The 19,595-nt window shown below is 52.0% G+C and overlaps 5 protein-coding genes and 5 non-coding genes across 10 annotated transcripts; 3 read left to right on the top strand and 7 right to left on the bottom strand.

The window, feature by feature from the left end:
- Positions 1-2,351: 2,351 nt before the first annotated feature.
- On the top strand, positions 2,352-5,162 carry BO95DRAFT_459292 (uncharacterized protein; the record flags this gene model as incomplete). Its single annotated transcript, XM_025588637.1, has 2 exons — positions 2,352-2,550; positions 5,140-5,162. 2 exons carry the CDS (start codon positions 2,352-2,354, stop codon positions 5,160-5,162), a joined length of 222 nt encoding a protein of 73 aa, XP_025446773.1.
- On the bottom strand, positions 4,527-4,641 carry BO95DRAFT_t30. Its single transcript has one exon. It is a non-coding gene; the product is annotated as a tRNA-Leu (tRNA).
- Positions 5,139-5,253, top strand: BO95DRAFT_t35. The gene has a single exon. It is a non-coding gene; the product is annotated as a tRNA-Leu (tRNA).
- A 1,154-nt stretch (positions 5,254-6,407) lies between these two features.
- On the top strand, positions 6,408-6,792 carry BO95DRAFT_195637 (uncharacterized protein). Its single transcript, XM_025580990.1, has one exon. The coding sequence runs from the start codon at positions 6,460-6,462 to the stop codon at positions 6,658-6,660; it is 201 nt and encodes a 66-aa protein (XP_025446772.1). The 5' UTR covers positions 6,408-6,459; the 3' UTR covers positions 6,661-6,792.
- Positions 6,793-7,483: 691 nt separating this feature from the next.
- On the bottom strand, positions 7,484-10,835 carry BO95DRAFT_427717 (putative serine/threonine protein kinase (Kin4); the record flags this gene model as incomplete). Its single annotated transcript, XM_025584811.1, has 3 exons — positions 7,484-9,108; positions 9,162-9,456; positions 9,534-10,835. The coding sequence occupies 3 exons, from the start codon at positions 10,833-10,835 to the stop codon at positions 7,484-7,486; spliced, it is 3,222 nt and encodes a 1,073-aa protein (XP_025446771.1).
- A 2,195-nt stretch (positions 10,836-13,030) lies between these two features.
- On the bottom strand, positions 13,031-13,714 carry BO95DRAFT_438603 (uncharacterized protein). The gene has a single exon (XM_025585554.1). The coding sequence runs from the start codon at positions 13,300-13,302 to the stop codon at positions 13,069-13,071; it is 234 nt and encodes a 77-aa protein (XP_025446770.1). The 5' UTR covers positions 13,303-13,714; the 3' UTR covers positions 13,031-13,068.
- Positions 13,715-15,319: 1,605 nt separating this feature from the next.
- On the bottom strand, positions 15,320-15,401 carry BO95DRAFT_t29. Its single transcript has one exon. It is a non-coding gene; the product is annotated as a tRNA-Ser (tRNA).
- Positions 15,402-15,840: 439 nt separating this feature from the next.
- On the bottom strand, positions 15,841-15,932 carry BO95DRAFT_t28. Its single transcript has one exon. It is a non-coding gene; the product is annotated as a tRNA-Ser (tRNA).
- A 583-nt stretch (positions 15,933-16,515) lies between these two features.
- BO95DRAFT_t27 lies at positions 16,516-16,597 on the bottom strand. Its single transcript has one exon. It is a non-coding gene; the product is annotated as a tRNA-Ser (tRNA).
- A 683-nt stretch (positions 16,598-17,280) lies between these two features.
- BO95DRAFT_438602 (senescence-associated domain-containing protein) lies at positions 17,281-19,533 on the bottom strand. Its single transcript, XM_025585553.1, has 2 exons — positions 18,599-19,533; positions 17,281-18,532 (listed from the first exon to the last, which is right to left on the bottom strand). The coding sequence occupies exons 1-2, from the start codon at positions 19,230-19,232 to the stop codon at positions 17,661-17,663; spliced, it is 1,506 nt and encodes a 501-aa protein (XP_025446769.1). The 5' UTR covers positions 19,233-19,533; the 3' UTR covers positions 17,281-17,660.
- Positions 19,534-19,595: the final 62 nt, after the last annotated feature.

Here is a 19,595-nt window from a genome sequence, read left to right as displayed (position 1 = left end):
TTGGCGCAGTTCCTGGGCACGCTTTCTGACCCACGTTCAGACCACGAATATCTAACAGATCCACAAGGCATATCAGAGAATCCTGGGGACAAGTAGCGGAAGCTAAGGCGATGAATCTGCATGAGCCACTCCGTCATCACAGGGAACTGAAGGCCCTTGCTTTCCAGTCGACCAATGTATGACACCCAGGACCTTGACGCGGTTGGTGATATCAATGGCTAAGCGAGACTCCGGGCATTTCACCGTTTTCTTTCACTTCTGGTTTCCTCTCCTGTGTCCGAGGAATATCATTAAGGTTCTCCCACCTGCCTGCCGATGGTAGGTTAGCACAAGAACCGACGAGCGCTTTGAGTCTACGTTGAGCGTATCCATTTCATAACTCCGTCTGATTCGTGATGTTGGTGTGATTCAAAGCCAGTCGATCGATCAATGCGCACCCGGGAATTTGAGCAGTGCCACGCACCCTCCACCTATCGATTTTGCGTTGTCACCACAGCCAGCAGCTAGGCCAGACAATTAACACTTGGGGCTGAGACCTGACTTTTGTGTGTGCCGGCACAGCAGTCGCAGGTACGTTGGAAGCTCAAGGAGCAGAGCAGCAGCTCTGGGGGGAGTTCTCTGCATGTCTTATTGTGCTTTCAACCGCCGAGGGTCCGCGCCACTTCAGGCGATACGGCGTAGGACCTGGGGGCGCTAAAACGGGGACGGCCGATGGGCCTTGGGTGGAGGGCACGGCCTCCTCTAGCCGCCGTTGGCTCCCGATCTCAGCAACGTTCGTACTGGAAAGGCAGACTGAGAAACTGACTGAACTTTCTCTGAAATATGGTGCTGCATCTCTTCAGCTTACTCCCAATCGCCGCAATTCTCGCAGGTGGTTCAGACCACGTGACTGTTGGGGTTGTTACTTGAGCCGCCTGCCAATTCCTTTGGGTTTCGTCACATCTGCGCCCCTGCAGCTGGGCGGTGCTGGTCCTATTTCAACTCCAAGGGTTGCTCCTCCAATGTTTTTTTTGAAGGGGGTGGGGGGGTCAGTCGAACTACTATCTGTCCATCGTGCCTCTGGCCAAAAGGTCTGGCCACGGAGTGTCGCAGTGTCTCAATGGAGAACTAAGACAACCTGATGGCCTGGCCTCCATTCTTCGAACTGGTTTGGGAAACTCCGCGGAACCTTCGATTGCCGGCAAGGGATGGAAAATAGTGCTCGGGATCACAGCTCGTTTATCTTCTCGAATGCAAGCCCGATCGAGGCGATGGGAGAATGTGGAGTGGACGGGAAATGATTGGAGAGGGAATGTGTGCGTGTGTGAGTGAGCGAGTGGTTCTAGAAGGTGGCGAGGCGAACTGGAAGCTGAAGAAGAAGAAGAAGAAGAAGAAAGAGAAGACTGAAGCAGAAGCAACACAGGGGTTAGTCATGTGGTCTGAAGGAATCCCAAAGGGGCAAGACCACATCTTCGCCTACCTTCGTCTACTCGCCTACTCACCTACTCACTCAGTATCGTCATTTTTTATCCTCTTGGCTTGTGAACCACTGATCTACTAATCTCATCTTGTCACCAGAATGTTGTCACGGGACCCTCGATAGTGTCTTGGCTGTCCACTATCTACAGTCTTGGTTGCTGATCATCCGAGGCTGAGATCCCTGAGCTGTCCTTTTGCGAAACATTTCCCCCTTCGTCTACGCCTATAATCTCCATCGATCCTCGCGGTTTGTCCAACCAGAACTCTCGGCAGAGACAGCGTGTTCGATTTTACGGGTCTTAACTTTGGCCCTAGTGGATTGGCAAGGAAGGGGGAGGGGAGAAAAGATGGAGATGACGTTCTTTCTGCCCCTCCATGGGTTAATTCTATTCCACACCTCCACACCTCCTCCACACCACACCCTCTCTCCACTGGCATCGTCGGCACATGTGAAGCTCTCTCCCCAAACATGATGCATTACGAATCAGCACCACCAGCACCACCATCACTCACATACCCACCCTGCCTCCGGCTCCCCCGGCTCCCCCGGCTCCCCCTCGGATAGGAGTGGGAATGTCGTTATCGCGCCCAAAGACTGCAATCATGCAGGCAGGTGGGCTAGTCGGAAATCTGCTGCTTGATCGACATGCTTGCTCCGAGCTCCCCCTCCTTCACGCCTTCCCATTCTATACTATAAAAGGTCTCACAAAACCCAGTCTGGAAAAGCGTTTCCCCCCAAACTTCAGAGCTCTCTCCTCTCTACTCAATATCTACTGTCTCTCTGGATAAGTAGTCTAGCATAATTGTCACCAAAATTCTACCACCATCCATCCTCTTCAAATCGAAACACCTTACGCCCCCAATCTCATCACCATCCATCAACCATCATCAACATGTACACCGAGACTACCTCCTCCCGCTTCCTCGTTCTGGCCCCTATCCACAACGGCCCCCTCACGGCTACAACGGCCCAACACCCTCGTGAGCGCTCCAGCAGCCAGTCCTCCACGACCAGCAACGACTCGTCGCGTCGTCCGGGCATTGCCCGCCTTCCCAGTGGCTTCCTCTATCTCGGCCACGATGGCTCCGACAGTGCCCCTCTCGCTTGAGAAAGTGCGGGCTCGGTCACGTTTGCTTTCGCCCCTTCATCATATCAAACGAGTCGCGCTGGACACGAATCGCCGCCCCTGACGAGGATGTAACTCAGAGGTTCCTTACTTGATGGGAGGGAGAAGGGTGGGGTGAAAGGACGGCCTCGCTATCATGCTACACTACTTACTTTCCCCCCCCCCCCCTTTTCTTTGTTGTCGATATTTCGGGTCAACCGAGTTATGCCTGCCACTACTTTGTTCTGGAAGATCAAATACACACCAATGCCATCATATTTACATCTAATCTGTTCGCCCGTGTTTAATAGGATGTAAGGGAAGAAAAAAAGGGGGGGTGGGTTGATCTCAGAGGGACCAGAAACAAAAAACAAAAAAAAAAAAAAAAAAAAAAAAAAAAAACAAATACCTGCCAAGCAAATACTGTCTATCCAAGATGGATGCCAAGGACAATGGCAGTGCGATAGAAAATATAGAACTGGAGTAGATGTTTCACGGCCAAGGCAAGATGGCAATAGATAAGTCGGACGATCAATGAGTAGAGCTCGGATGAAAGGGGCGGGGGGATGGTGCATCGATAAGACGCATGTGTCTCTTGACGTGGTTAGATTGTAACTTAAGCAGCAGATGGATAGGACCTTGGTGGCTCTTGCTCTTACTGTTGTCCAAAATTCTAGACTCCAGGCCCTGAATCTCCGATTTAGTTTGAAACCCGGCCACGGCGTCACCATCTCAACCGTACCGTCTGGGCAGTCTGGAGCGTAAGGTCATGAGATGAGTGCGGAGATCAGATGTGTCAACTCCGTGGACATTCCCTCTGTACGAAGGACTTTGGACGACTTCACTCATCTCGACCAGGTGAACCAGGAAAGACAAATAAATGGAGGGGAGTAGTACGTACTGCATCGCCCCACCACACATCCAGCTCACATCCAGCTTGCATCTATCCATCCATCCACCCATCCAAAACCCAATTGCAATGCCCGGCCAGCATCCAAGACCCCCCGTATCCTCCAGCCACTTCGCTTCCAACCCCACCATCAGCTGCACAAGCCTTCTCGGTTCGACACGGCTGCAGCCGGGGGGGGGGGGGGGGGGGGGGCAAAGGCTACCTTCCATGCCTGCATCTGATGCAAATGGGAAAGCTAGCTAACTACTCCGTAGTAGCTGATGGTAGCTGGGTAGAACCTTGAGCCTAACTGCCGATAGGGCAGAGGCACCGAGATCCCAATCGGCGACGGTTTTCGGTGTGAACGGACCGCGGGTACAGTAAAAGAATGAACGAAGAAGAAAAGAAACATTCAGCCGGATGAGCAGACAAGAGACAGGCAAAGAGAGTTTCTCCACCAACCACGCCTGCACCCTTCTGTCGCATTGGCTATCCGTGTCAGACAGGTAAGTTATTGGAGAATGCCCAAGAACCATCGCTCATGACCCAACCCTTCCTCCTCCACAGGGTCTCGGGAGAGAAAGGTCCGAGTGCGTCGGATATGCGTGGGCATTGAGCAGCATCAGAATTGTCATCAGCATCACCGTCGGTCATACCTGTCATGGCAAGACTTGTCGGACGGACGGAAGGAGCTGAGGACGGATCAGAACCCGATCCAAAAACAATACTCAGTTACTGTACATAGAAACAGGGTCAGCATCTACAATATCGTGCCTCGAACTTATCGATAATAGCGTGCCAGACCTCCGACAAAAGGCTGGGCAGCCGGCTCACCTGGAATCCGATTGAGGAAAAATTCCAGGTGGATTGACGAAGGACTGATGAGGTGATCGGCGCGATCGGGAAGGCGCTACCTTCGCGGGATCAGGAAGGATGGCAGTAGCTCTCTCATTGCCCAACGTCATGGACAATGCTGATCGAGCTATCGGTAACGTTACTCCGGATTCCACACCCCATATCAGACCCGGGACTGCTGGCTCGGTCGGCCCGGTATTGACGGGAGCAAAAAGCAATGACAAGAGTGGGATTCGAACCCACGCCATCAAACGATGATCAGGAAGCTTTAGTAGAAGCTGAATGCTAAGGTGACCTTAACCTGACGCCTTGGACCAACTCGGCCATCTTGCCCGGACTGTTGAAGTACTGATGCAGCTTTGCCACTATGGTCAAAGCTTTGAGATGATCGGGCTACAAAGTATAATAAGTACTGGTTGCTTCGCCCATCCGATTCGGACTTTGGGCCCCGTAGTTGAGAGACATTTCTCAAGTGCACATGTATGTAGGAAACACGTGTGGCTCCCAGTGAGGTTAATGACAAATGCGGATTGTTGGATCTTGCGGAGTAGCTTGCCAGAACCCTTTACATACCGAGCCTGCCGCGGCCAGGGATGATGTGGTTGTGGGTGAGATTCAATGGAAACACAGGGGCTAGAGGAGAGAGAAGAGGACAAAGACGTGTCAAGTATCTATTTGAAAGCACCGAGTAGACATACCACCACCTGTCAATGTGACTGATTTGTCCAGCTATTTTCGATCGATCGATTCTTTGACTTTGGTTATAATGATTTGGCTTGTGAGGGGTTTTGGGGGTGTATTACATTAAAATGTTACATCTAACATCTAAAGGCAAGATGGCCGAGTTGGTCTAAGGCGTCAGGTTAAGGTCACCTTAGCATTCAGCTTCTACTAAAGCTTCCTGATCATCGTTTGATGGCGTGGGTTCGAATCCCACTCTTGTCATTATATTTTTTAGTCACTATCCACATCTCACTAAACAACACCACTATGTGTGTACGACTGTGAACTTAGATGTCTCCCGGCATCACTCCTCACTCTCAAGACGGGAAGAGGAAAAAAACTAGGTACTTATCACCCGCCCTACCTATCAATCGCCCGAGGTCTGTGGTGTACAGATGATATTTCATGTTCCAACTAACGAACCAACCAACAAACCAACACACACAGCCCCAGCACCAGTTCATCATCCAGATGTCGCAACCCAACAGGAAGTAAGCTTACTTATTCGCACGTACCAACCATGCACATCACCATCACCATTATTATCCTCATCAACAGCAACAACACTGGCAAGTCATACAGTAGACCACCCAGAATTTTGCAGATCCCAGTCACTTCCGTCCACAAATATCCAATGAACCGCCGACCACCCATGTATTAGCAGTAGTACTTAGCAGATAACCACCAAGTTATCTGATTTGGAGTCACACCGCTGAATAAATGCCTGTCAGCATCGCCGATGCTCAACCCTGAGCGAGGTACATATCTCACCAGCCTACTCTCGCCAAAGTTACTCACTATATTCACAAAGCTTGCCTGCCTACACTTCCACCCCGATCATATCACCTCCAACGAGGCACCGAACCGGATCAAATTGCCCAGTATATCCACTACCCAGCCAGCCAGCCACCGATGATAAGCCCAGAGCTGACACTGACAGCCAACGGCCAATAAGGACAAACAACACGACAGCACAATAGATATTGTTTGCGTAGAGCCCAACCCCCCCCCCCCCCCAAGATACGTACGATGTTTATTTCCAAGCTTACGCCCTACGGCATAGGTGCACCGTACACCCACCATGCAAAGCGTTGGCGCAGCCACAGGCACGCCAGAAAGCTGATTTATTGACCACATTTCTTATTCCATGGAGAAGGGCGGGGGAAAAATAGGAAGCCATCAGCAGCCCATCGAAGCTGGATGCGCATATACATTGGCTAGGCTGGTAGCTTATCCTAAAACATGGCATGACTCGACATGACACCCACCAGTCACTGCTATCCACAAAACTTGACAGCTTGTGGAAGTCAAGGGGATCCCGAGGCCATTGTACAGCTACAGCTACCTCAACTTACTGCACAACACGTAGGGCTGATATGCCAATCTGAATTGATCTACAAGCAGCAACAACAGTAGTCATAGTAGTCAATGTTCATTTCTTGGAAGGGGAAGAAGGCGTTGGCTGGATGGTGGGTACATTCACCCCAGACACACAGTCACCCACTCACCCAACATGCATGCATAGCGGAACTCGTCGAAAACACACACACACACACGCACAGTAGAATGATCCCGATGACAATCAACAGAACGTCGATAACGTGCACCAGCCAGGTTTCGACAGACTGACAGACTGATAACCAAGTCGAAGAGCAAACATGGTTCAGAGTACGCAGAGTCAATCTCCGAGGAACGGTAGAAGGTAATAGGCAATATTAGATTACTTCCAAATAAGGGTCTGGAAATGTAAATAGGTATGGAGAACGGGCCGTAGCACACCAACAGAGCCACACCGCCACAGAGAATCGAATAAACAGATCGGAAAGGGCTGAACGGTGAAAAGAATCGATTTACAAACAGGACTATAATAACAGGGAAAGAGAAACGAAAAATTTAAACAAAGGAAAGTAAAGGGGATAAGGGGCACAAAGGAAACAACCAAAAGAAAAAAAAAAAGAAGAAAAGAAAAAACAATATGTATGCGGGAACAAACGGTGGCTGGTACAATATGTAGAAAAACCGATGGCTGCAAGCAACAGAAGAGACGAATGCTGCGTGGGTATCACGGGGTATCCAAATAACCGCTCCTGCTGGTTCAATGCTGGAATCCAAGAGCCTAGTCGCACTCGAACTTTTTCTCCAAGATAGAACGCGTTTAACCGGGATACGTCTCGATCCGTCGGTTCGGCCAGCTTCGATGGGATCCATGGGTGTGGGCGTGGATGTCACAACGTTTTCTTCGGGAGCCTCCTGGACTAGTTCATAACGTTCAACCCCTGGATCGCAAGAAGCAAGCCCGAAAGCTCGAATTGCCCGTCGTTCTTGGTTCTTCTACCACGGTGACCAACTTGGCGACTGATTGGCGATTAATAGAAGATCGCCTGATGCGTCAGTCGATCAAAAAGGTTGAGAATTAAATCTTTAGACAATTAGATTAATGTAGACGCCGATTCTACCGGTCATCCCCGGCCCGGGACTTGGCTCGGCGACGGAAGAAGTCCATCACTTTTCTGGCTGCGCCAGAGCTACCGGGGCGGTGGGCCAAATCGCGCTCGTACTCATACGCGTCAGCAAACTTGCGATGGTTCTTGGGCAAGACGCCCGGACCCCGTCCGGGTCGACCCGCCTGCATTGACGGTTGAGATCCTTTATCGAAGGTCCCAGTGGAATCATCGTAGTAGTTAGGCGTTGAGTGGTTGGCGCTTTGGTTTCGGTAATAGTGGTCATTTTCATTCGGGTAAACCTGCTCCGCTGATGCTGCACTGTACGAAGTGGGCTGGTATAGGCCAGACTGGTTAGAATGCAAGATCGCAAACTGCTGGTCAATCCGGGCCTGATAATTAATGGGCTCATCCTGAGTGAGGATCTCGTCCCCTGGTGCACCGTCCGTCGCCATGGCGATCGCATCCTGCGTTCCGTAACTGGTAGCACGCGCACGCGATCGAATTGCACCAGAAGACGGGGGTTGCTCTAGGCGATTCTCGGTGGAACGATCCGTTTGCGATTCTTCGTCCGGGGTTTGTGATCGGCTGGAGGAGAAGCCTTTCAACGAGAAAGATGGCGGAAGAAGCGAGAACCTCCGGGGTCGGTTTTCGACACCAGTTTCGCTCGCCTTGCGATTATAGCCATATTGCATCGAGCGTCGTGAGTCCATCGACATCCGCGTATCGTCTCCTCCGTACGGCTCCTTCATGCTAGTGGGGGGATAACGCTTGCCATTGCGCTGTCGCGAGCCACTGGCTTGCCCTCCGCGGCCGCCAAAGATGGATCCAGACCGGCCAAAGAGCCTCTCGCCAATACTGGACACAGTGTTCGATCTCTTGTGACCCTTGGGCGGCTCTTGCCGGGGTGTGGTATTGAATTTGGGTGGAAGGTGCTGCGTGCTGGGCTGGCCAATCGACTGCTGTGAACTATCATGTGGCATGGGAGCAGAGATACTGAATTGCCGGCTTTTTGGCTGTGCCAGCCGGCCCTGGGCATTGGTCGCTGCCACAGTTGGTGCCACAGGCTGCCCATACGATCCCCTTGATGGCAAACGGCCCGCGTTGAACGAGGCCATTGACCCGCCAGTCGTGGGGCGCGTAGCATGAGTGGCCGATGTCGGCATCGGCCCCGTAAGCGCTGCAGTATCTGATGTCGAGCGAGGCAAATGCCCAGATACCGGGGCCGGCGCCGAACCAGCGGTCGCCTTGTAGTCTCCAATTCGTGCGCTGGATTCTCCAGCCATATTTTGATGGGAAGTGCCTGCCGGCATATCGACAGGTCCACCTCGGCTCCCTGATCTCGCTCTCCGTGATGACGGTTCGAAGGCTCCAGAAGGCTCCACGTGAGCGTGCTCCGTACCAGTGAACTGTTCGCCTCTTACCGTTTGAGACTGGGGGGCAACGTATTCGACCTGGACGGTTCGCCGTTTGGTGTCTCTAGAACTCTTCGCCTTTTCGGTGGCCTGCTCCTGCGAGACGTCTCCGGCATGATGAATCAATCCTCCCACAGGCGGGGCTGTATTTTGGTATGCTTTGGGTGGCTCTCTGACAGATGCACTCCGTGCCAGTAACGGGACTTCCTTGTGGGGCTCGGCTGCGAAGAGAAATCAGTTGGCTGCGCCCGTGGTTTGGAGCACTGTGTCTTACCTGAGGGTACCGTAGTGGTGGCGATGTCGGCGACCTTGGTTGTGCTGCTGGTGATGTGTGACACAACATGTGAGTACTCGCTTAGCCAGCTATGGCGGGCAACCTCAAAAAGATCGGCTCGTTTCCGCGGATCAGGCACCAAAATCCTCCTCAGCAAATCGCGTGCGTGGGGGGTCACATATTCAGGGAACGTCAAAGGAGTTGTAACTATGTATTTGTAAAGTAAGTTGATGTTGTCACCGTCCGGATTCGCCGGGTCGTCGTCGAACGGCAGGTAGCCGGCCAGCATGGCATACTATACAACGGTCAGGTCAGTATGGCGGGCATGAGGCAGATGTGCGAGTTGCACGAAAAGCGGGCTAGACCACTCACCAAGATCACACCGCAGCTCCAAACGTCGACCTTGCGCCCAGTATAAAGCGAGTCACTGACTACCAGCTCCGGAGCCGCGTAGCAAGGACTGCCGCAGCTAGTCTGCATCAAATCACCTCGTCGAAGGCCTTTTGCGTTCGGCTTGTCCAAGCGCATCCTCTTCACGAAATCTTTGTTGGCCAGGTTGTACTCGATCTCCTCGCCAAGCTCATCGGCAGGATCAAAAGTGTTGGCGAACCCGAAGTCGGTGATGATGATGTTTCGATTGCGGTCGAGCAACAGGTTCTCCAGCTTCAAATCACGATGTACAATTCCCTTTTTGTGCAAATAGCCGACACCGGAGACCAATTGCGCGAAGAGGCGACGGGCTGCATTATCCTTGAGGTATCGGTTGTTCAAGATGTGGTCGAATAGCTCGCCTCCAGAAGCATACTCCATGATAATACCGATATGGCGATCAGTTTCGACCATCTCGTGGAGCCGGACGATATTCGGGTGGGCAAGGTCGCGCAGAATTGAGATCTCGCGATAAATCTTGGGCAGCCGACTGGGGTTTGACCCCAGAGATTCCCTCCGGATGAGCTTAATCGCAACCTGGATGGTCCCGTCTCTCTTCCAGCCCAATTTGACTTTTCCAAACTCACCCTCCCCCAGAGTCTGACCCAGAATGTACTGCCCAAATGTCGTCTCCTTGCGCTTTGCTGCGTTCTCGTTGTAGTCGTGGCGACTGCGAAGCCCACCGCGACCTCCATCATCCACCCCATCGCTTCCCACCAGACTCAACCCGGACGTAGGCGCAGCCTCGGTCGATGGCGATATCGACGCGCCTCCCTGCCGTACCTGTTCGCGCTCGATATCCACGGCCGGGTCGCTCACCAGCAATTGATTGAGCACGGTACTGGACTCCTTAGCTAATGTTGCCTGGTCGGGGAACGGATCGGGCAATTCGTCCGAGTGTGCATCGACCGCGGATGATAACACAGGCTGACCACGGGCGCCTGTCATCCCCGACAAGTCCTCGACCTCCCTGTCAGACTGCATCGCGCTCCGATCCTCAGCTTTGTTCTTTCCATGGCGCGAACTTGATGCTCTTTCGCTGGAGGAGGCCGTCGCTTTCGAGCTCGAGCCGTGGTGACTTCGTTGGGTAGATGAAGTCCTCGGCGGTGGAATCGGGGGAGCGCCTAGCAGGTCAGGATAGATGGGGTTGCGATTGGCATCCAAGTCGGACGGAAGAGCGGTAGGGGTCACGGCGGAGGATGCATGGGTGGTTTGCGGCAGGGACTGCGGTTCGGGGTCGTTCATAGCCGAAGAAGCTGTCGGGACCGAAGATGAAGTTGGCTGCTGATAACTTTAGCGCCGAAGTTAATAATAGGCGCTGCGCAGGCGCTTAATTGCTGCAGGTGCAGCAGACCCTTGATCGCGGAGGTGGAGGAAATTGCTGCAGCATAGCTGCACTGTCATGTGGTGGAAGAGGAGGGAATGGTGGGCTGATTGGAATGGATGTGCACTGAGGGGCGCGAAGGGCGCGATTTGTAATCCACATACCTTCGTTTCTGAAAGGCACAGCAGAGCTGAGTCCTGCTGTGTTCACGGTCCGAGACAGCCTCTTCTGGCAGAATTGGACTGACCAATCCAGCTAACCAGGTCACCTCTGCGCTCTTTCTGGGAGAAAATGCAGTGATGCGACCTGCAATTAGGCGCTTTAAAGCCCTATAGGGGAAGGGGGCCTTTTGTGGACTTCTTCCTTTGGGAGGGGAAGAGGTGGTGAGTTTTTCCTAATCTAAGGTGGTATGGGAATGTGACCGAAGTTTCCGGGGCTGAATGAGTTTCCGGTCGGGTAGCTAAGCTGCTGTCTCAAGTTAGTTTCTTGGGTTTGGGGGCCCATCGGAACCACCACCGAGAAGGGGAAGGGGCGAGAAGAAGTCACTGACTAACAAGGTGAAGAGCGACCCCAATAGAGAAATTTCGCAATGGTTGTTGGTATAGGCAAGACACCAGGTCGACAACAAACAACGATACTTCTTTTGTCAGGAAAGGGCAATATGAGATGGCAGACAACAGAACCAGAAACAAGCAAAAGGAAGAGAGAAAAAAAAAAGAAAATAAAGGACAATCAATAACCGCGTTGTCAAAGGGACGGGAGGCGCCTGCTGTTCGTGTCGAGGATAATTTCTTGATTTCTTTTTTTTCTCTCTTTTTCCTTTTTAATTTCAGTGGATTCGCCGAAAAGTGCAAGTGACGCTCGCAGAAACAGCAAGGTAAAAGTGAATATTCTGCACCGCAGAATTGACCTTTGACCCTGTGCTCGTCTGGCAGGTATAATCGACTGCCCAGTTGGGGTAGTGCGAGTCGGCGGGCTCAAAGGGAGAGCTTCGGAGCGACAAACGCGGGCGGGAAGGGGATGCAAGCCTCGGGAAACGCGATTTGCGACGTGGGACTTCCTGGACAACGGAGAAGGGAGGAGTGTAATCCCGATGTTGACAGCAGCACCGATTCAACACTTCTGGTAGAATTGACAAGACAGAGTGTTGACCGCGTTGAAGGGCATGATCGACCGGAGGGGGGAAGAGAGAGAAGAAAGGAAGAGGGGTGGGGGAGGAGAGGAAGAAAGAGAGTGGGAGGAGGGAGGGAGGGAGGGGGGAGGAGGAGGAGGAATAGGAATAGGAAGGATGAGGCAGTTGGGGAAGATGAATGGACAGTGCAGCAGCAATCAGCTAGCAGCAACAGCAAGAGAGAGGGCGGGCGGGCGGTAATCGAAAGAGGGGTGTGTGTAGGTATTAGACTGAGCTAAACTACTAGACTAGTTAACGGGTAATAGTCTAGTCGCTTTACTTGATTGATGGTGCGTAGGTGCTTGTTCGGCTTTTCTCTGGATGATCGGAGAATAGACAATGGCTAGAACAAAAGAAAGAGAAAGAGCAATGCGAGGCAGAAGAAGGGGACGGGGCGAGCGGAGAGAAGAAAAAGTCAGTCAAAATAGATCAGTCCCTCCTTGAGAGAGAGAAAGGGGGGCTGATAGTGAGTTGGCAAAACAATAACATACAAGGGAACAGAAGGAAGGAACAGAAACCGAGAGCAGGAGATGGGAGAGGTAGGGAGAGAGGGAAGCAGCTAATGATGATAATATTGTTCGGTGGTGGCATCACAACTGGACGCTACAACTGAAGTATAATACTAAACCTTCAACGGCATCAGCATCAGCATCAGCATCAGCATCATCAAGAATATTCAATAATATGACGATATTATAATCTCAATTACAATGGATAGACACTTAACGCCCATCATCCACCATCCGCACCATCCGCATCATTAGCATCTCTCAGCATTTCCACCCTACTTACATCCAGGCTTGCACAACTTCTATGCCTTACCCAGACCAGTTCAAGCTGATTGACTAGTGAGTTGGCTGGGGAAGGTCAAAAAGCGGGTCAACGGGTCGGATCTCGCTGCCTCATTCAAATGCGAGCATAGCTTACAGAATACGGAATACTTACGGAGTACTGTACGCACTCAACTAGCTGTTAGCGAGCCATCAACCGAGGCGCTCATGTTTTCTGATACGAGCAAGGGTAACGGTCCAGCCGATGACGAGCACAGCCCACTCAGTAGTCGAGAATCGAACAAAGTTCAGCTCCGAAGTCATCATCGAGGAGGGAGCAAGCTGCTGGTCAAAAGAGTCAATCATGTTGGAATACGAGCGGGACAAATGGGGAGGCAAGTAGCTCAGGAAGCTACTGAGAACAGCGTGGGCCAAGAGAAGGCACATGAAACTGGCAGCATGGGAGTGGGTGATTCTCAAAATCGAGGTGGACACCGCAATGCAATGGAATAATCATGAGGCCGATGGAACAGGGACTGGAGCTCCAACAACAGGGCCTGAACGTGTGTGGTGCTGTCCCTTACCTTGGTCGGTGAAATAAGGCTCCAGTGAGGTCTTGGATGTTGTTCTTTCTTTTGTTTCTCTTTTGGGTTATCTCTCCGATCCACGGAGTAGATCATTTGATCAATATCAGAAGCTTTGAAGAAGACAGCAAGTGACAGCCAGCCAACTTTGAAGAAGGATCGGTGTAGGTTCAAGGCACGGAATGTGTGGTTGACAGCTCACGGTACCTAGTCATCTACCGTAGACAAGGTGCCCCGTACAGTAAGTACTGTACACCGTCTCGCCCGAAAAAAATAGAAGGGGGGGGGGGGGGGGATAATGAAGACCTGAATGGCCCGGCCAGCCAGACCGCGGTGGACAGCGGGCGAGCGGTAGCCTAAGGTACAGGTAAACTAACTACTCAAACATAAGGGGGAGATGGAAGAGAGGGACAAATCAAACCACTGTTTCATCGAGGGGGGCGGCGGATGGAAATAGAATAACAGTCGATCGTCATCTCATGAACCAACTGGGCAGTAATCGCCAGTGCCCCTGCCGTCATTGGCTGGGTCGGAAGATTACGGTGGCACCAGAGGCTGGATACCTCAGGTACCGGTTGCCCGTACCTGCCTTAGTCCATTGAGCTGGTCACCAGGTTGTCACGTTAAGTCGCTGGGTTAGTACTACGGAGTACGGAGTACACTACCTTTAGTCTAGGCTACCTAGTACTCATACTAGGTACCGAGTAGTAAAGTGAAGTAGGAGGTTGGGGTTGATTAGACTAAGTTATTAGGTAGACAGTCAGACAGAACAGATAGATACCATCATGGATGTGTCGATGGTACTGTACCTGGTATTTAACCTTGTTACTTCAGTCCCTTTGCCCACTACTTCAATAGCACCCACGGTTGACCCCTTCCCTCGGCTCTGTCCCAAAGGTTCAGTTCATCAATTATTGCTCAGATGCGGAAGCTTATTTGAGTGCAAAACCACGGTAACCAAAAGACCCTTGTCTCGCTTTGCTTTCGCTCTTGCTCCCTTGTGTTATCGATCACTTTGAGATCGATCACCAGTGTCATATCATCCCTCTCACCCTTCCCTGCAACAGCTCTGTAGATACGACATGTTCCATTGTGAATATTCTCCGTCCACGCCTAGCGTCGTCATCTCTGGAGAACTTTATGCTTCCATCCAATTCAATTGTCCATCAAGCCCAGAAACCACCTGCATAGTCATAACTACACTAGTAAATTCCGACCCTTTCTCTCGAGAGCACACATTGTCAGGTCACTTGGCTCAAACATCACTCCTACCGTGCATGAAAGGCTGGAAACCGGACCCCTGCGGGCCCAACTCCTTCTAGTAGCGCGCGCTTGCATCCAGGTAGTCAACAGCAATAACCATGGGGGCCAACCCTCTTCCATAACCATACTCTTCTCATAAAACTAGCACTTCCCTTGAGACAGGGACCCCCAACTTGTGTAAAGCAATGGGCTAAGCAGCCATCCAGGACCTTGTCGAAGGGCCGGCCTCTCATGCCGTAATTAAGGAACTGCTTGTTGATTGGAGCAGGCTGGGAACAAAGCGAACCTCGCAAATTACTGCCGCTGAACGCCAGAGTTGTTTCGCGTACAAGGACAAATAGTCAATTGGAACACTCTACCACGATTTGGTACTACCTACTAGGAAGTACGGTGTAAACAGCTCGGAGGATTTGCCATAAAATGGCAGGAATGGATTCAGCTCACCTGCGATTTCAGCCTTGGGACTTTATGCGCCTAAACATTGGTTGGCGATGACATGTGAGGCGCATGCCATCGACTGCATTGGTTAGGGCACAGTGAAGGCTGCCTTTACGCTGATGGGTGCTGTTATGGATATTGTTCCGCCTTTGCAGGATGCAGAAAGGCAAAACAAAAAACGACAGCAGTCGGATTTGAACCGACGCCTCCGAAGAGAATAGATTTCTAGTCTATCGCCTTAGACCGCTCGGCCATACTGTCTTATTTAATGTATCATACCAGAGCTAGGGATATTGTATGCTAGGGCAGAAAGGCAATTCAGAGGAATCAACAGATGGGAGTGGTATCTCGTCACTGCGTCACTGTAAAGTCAATGAACCTTACTCAGAGATGTTCTTGCTGACTGCCGGAATATATCTGCAGCTTGTCATAAGAACACTTGCGATCAATGTTATGCGAAAAAAAAGGGGAGGGAAAGAAGAAGAAGAAAAAGAGGGAGAAGAAGGAGAAGAAGGAGAAGAATAGGTGTGAGTATGTGAATAGATGCACTATCAACGCAAAGCTGAAAGAGCAGATGTTTAATGGTCTTCTGCACAGACAGGGACATGGCAGGAAGGCAGGACTGACGGCCCGGTGACCAGACAATGGGACCGACCCGAAACAGAGGCGCTAGTGCGGTGATGACCAGCAAAAAAAGGAACGACAGCAGCCGGATTTGAACCGACGCCTCCGAAGAGAATAGATTTCAATACTGATTCAAGTCTATCGCCTTAACCACTCGGCCATACTGCCTTTGATGAGTAGTACTTCAGCCACTTGGGTATATGACCGCTGAGTAACCTGAGCATTGGCATAGTACGAGCGTTTGTCCTCCTATCTTTTGCAGGTCTAATCGAGCAATTGAATAATGTCGGTGTGGTTTTGACTTGGAGATAGTGCAGCTCCTTTGTTTGTCAATGGTGTAGCGCATGTAGCGGATTGAATAAGTCAACAGTGCCCACCTTATCCATCTACGGAGCATAGTATGGATACTCCGTAGTTTACTATGAACCTAGCAACTTAGTGATAAAAAGTCGCTCTAGACTTTCCGGTTCTGATAGGGCTTGTCAATAGTGTGTTGGCTTGCATCTATCATCGTGAGCAACTGATTCTGTTGACTTCCGGTCAGTGCTACTTTCCCATTACTGTATGACGTGTCCTGTTTGCCAGCAGCAGGAGCACCAGTTTTGCGGCCATTAATACCCCCGCCTGCTGGACTGTATCTACCACTGCTTTGTTCATGTACTGTGGCGGCAATGTGCGGGGCTAGCATCAGGCCTAGCATACATGGGGGATCCATTGGTCTAGGGGATGATGGGCCGAGACGCAAAAAAAACGACAACAGTCGGATTTGAACCGACGCCTCCGAAGAGAATAGATTTCTAGTCTATCGCCTTAGACCGCTCGGCCATATTGTCATTCCATGATTTCATGGCGCACCAGTTGAAATCATGTTCTTAAATAGAAACTGTCGGAGTAACCAAAGCATCACCTGGTATTCTTCATATGCGTACATCTGCGATATAGCTGGTGGTAGTAAATGTAGAGTATGCTATATATTGCTGTGTCTCTTGCATGGCTACTGAAGTGTCCTGGCTGTGCTGTCTCTTCACACGTCTGGATAACTTAGGCGCCGGTTTCGGCACTCGTCGTCCGCTATATATCTACGGTGGGCTGCCCATGTGGCATGCACCTGCGGACTTTGTGTTGGATGAAACAGACACCGACAACTGCACAGGCACTGGGATGAATCAAGCCCGCATCACCACCAATACACAGAGCCCCGACCTGACCACACTGACACAATCTCACCACACCATCCAGCATCACGCCCACAGCCACAGCAAGAGTGGCAGCCCCCCCCCCCCACTGCACCAAGAATCCCACATAACAGATGTCGTTTGGAAAAGAACAAAACCCAAAGGACAAAGCACCACACCGTGCCCCTCCCATCCAAATTCTGACCTCCCTGGTACGCCCCAAGGTACCGCAGCAAAGGTAGTAACCCGGCCGAGCCAGTCATCATCACATGCACCTGGGTGTATTGAGCATGTGAAAGTCGAAGCAGCCCCCCCTTCCCCCGCCCTCTTCACCCTTGCCCCGATATCGCAACCATACAGAGGTTTACTCGGAGCAATACCAGTCTACCACGAGATACCAAAGAAACGGACGTCACCTCACTGGCATGAGGACGAGCGGTGGCATATCCGCTGCGATAGCGGAAGAGTGTGCCGCTTGCCCGGCTTGGTAGATGACCGAGCACAGTACGCATGGCCAATAGCCGATAGATACTACAACGAGAGAATGAAAGAAGACCGCGACATCCAAGCCACATTAGAAATGATAGAACCGCAACTAGACCAACAGCGTGACCATAAAAGCCGCACTAGAGTTTGCCCCCAAGGCATCCGAAAATCGAACCTCATAAGATCATCACCGCATTAGAACATGAATAAGCAGAGGACCGAGCAGACGACCGCATCACCTCCTCGCCCCGGTATTTGAAGCCCGACCATAGGATGCGCTCCCCGCGGCACTGTACGCGGGTGGCGGGGTCGGAGTAGGCGACGGTGCTCTCCCTCCGTAGGAGGCCTGTGCCTGACTGCCACTCGCTTGAGCAGGGAGTTCCCCGCCATCACCGGTACCAACAACCACCTGCTTGCCGTCACGCATCCGCCCAACAACCATGCCCTTGGCGACAGACTTGAGGAAAGCCTTGCGGCTGACACCCGAGGCATCGATGTAAACCAGCCCGACGTTCTTAACACCGCCGGTCAAATTGGATGCCACAGCCCCGGCCTGATCCCCGTAGCGGTGTCCAATCATAGTGGTGGCAGCGTTCGAGCTAGAGGTCAAGACGTGCCGAGCACTCTGCTCAATGCCGTCCGCCAGAGTCGAGAACGCGATCAAGGATTTATTCAGAATCCCGGGCTTATACTCACTGCCATACTTATCGATACCCCTCTGTCGCTCCGTGTTGTTCCGGCGGGCCAGCGATGCCCCAATATTTTGGGCATATCTCCCAACCTGACCGACAGTTTTGGCCGAGAGATCGGCGGCGCCCTCAGAAAAGGTGCCAACCTTGCGGATGCGCGAGTGGGTGGTCTCCGAAAAGGTCATCGGCTTCGGGTTTGGCCTTGTCTTCCTTGTGAAGGTGTCGGCACCACTCGTAAGCGCATTGGCCAGGTATGTAGACCCAGTGACAATCAAACGCGAAGCTTTCGCAGAGGTCTGGACGATGGTCGACTTCTGATAAGCTGGGTGACGTGCCATACGCAGATACTCCTCGGACACGTTGCTGACATTGACTTTATTGCCTTCGCCCTCGGAAGGAAGCTCAATCTCCACGGGCCCTAGTGAGGTTAGGAATATGTTGCGACCACGAATATCGGAAGGCCGTGCAGTATAGAATCACCTACTCTTCGAGCCGGGTTTGACGTCGGGCCTTTCCACAACGTCATAGCCCTCCATCTCACCCACCACACTGCCATCCTCCTCATCGACCAGAACAATCCTACCATGCGCATCACCCCCGGGAGAAGCGGCAGAAGAGACATATCCCTCACCGGGCGCATACGTCGAGGGGTTGTATGGAGCATGGTCCCCAGCTGGAGGTGCGCGGTCGAGGAATGCAGTGCATTGAGCGAGGATTGTCTCAAAGGTGTCAATATCCTCCTGTGTCACCTTGTCAGGCCCATGTCCGATCGAGGGAAACTGGATGCGAATAAAGGCTCCCGCATCAGGACCCAGATCCCAACGAGGGATTAGGTAGCTATTCGGCGGCTGGTGGAAAATCTGGGTGGTAGCGGGGAGAGCCAAATCCAGCTCCGGTGGCAAATTTAGATGAAGATAGAAGTCTTCCTCTGTGAGTGCATCCTGGGAGGACACGGGGAACGAGCTTCCGGGCATAGCGGTCTTGGTCGGAACCATCAACAGGGAAAGTGTTTGCGGCCCCGACGGAGTGAGCTCTGACTCCTCGCCATTCTGGATGTGAAAGGCTCGAATGTTGTCTATACTGTATAGAAGTCTTGGGTCATGCACGGTCGAAGCCATGGCTGCAACTCCGTTGACTCTGGACCGGTTGTGACGAGGGGTTAAGGTTAAAGAAAAAGCGCGAGGGCTGTCGACGTCAGGTGGGGACAAGGTGTCGGTAATGTGGGGGAGGGAAGCCGATAATGGACCAGACACAGTCGCGATGAAGGTGAAATAGGTGATGAGGATTGAATCAAAGGGGTAATTCTCAAGTAGGCAGAGAACGGAAGAATTGATAGAAACCTGCTGGCACCTGGGAGGGAGGCCATAAATAGCTAGACACAGCGCCCCTGTCCCTCATGGCTGGCCAAGTCCGTCATGGGGTAGGGGTGCCAATGTGGGATGGATCCATCAGGGAATGAATGGATGGATGAATGAACGTCA

The sequence above is a fragment of the Aspergillus brunneoviolaceus genome (genome assembly GCF_003184695.1).
Source record: "Aspergillus brunneoviolaceus CBS 621.78 unplaced genomic scaffold BO95scaffold_5, whole genome shotgun sequence".
NCBI lineage: Eukaryota > Fungi > Ascomycota > Eurotiomycetes > Eurotiales > Aspergillaceae > Aspergillus > Aspergillus brunneoviolaceus.
The sequence above is the reverse complement of the archived record's forward strand: the minus strand, read 5'-3'. Positions and strand labels throughout refer to the sequence as shown.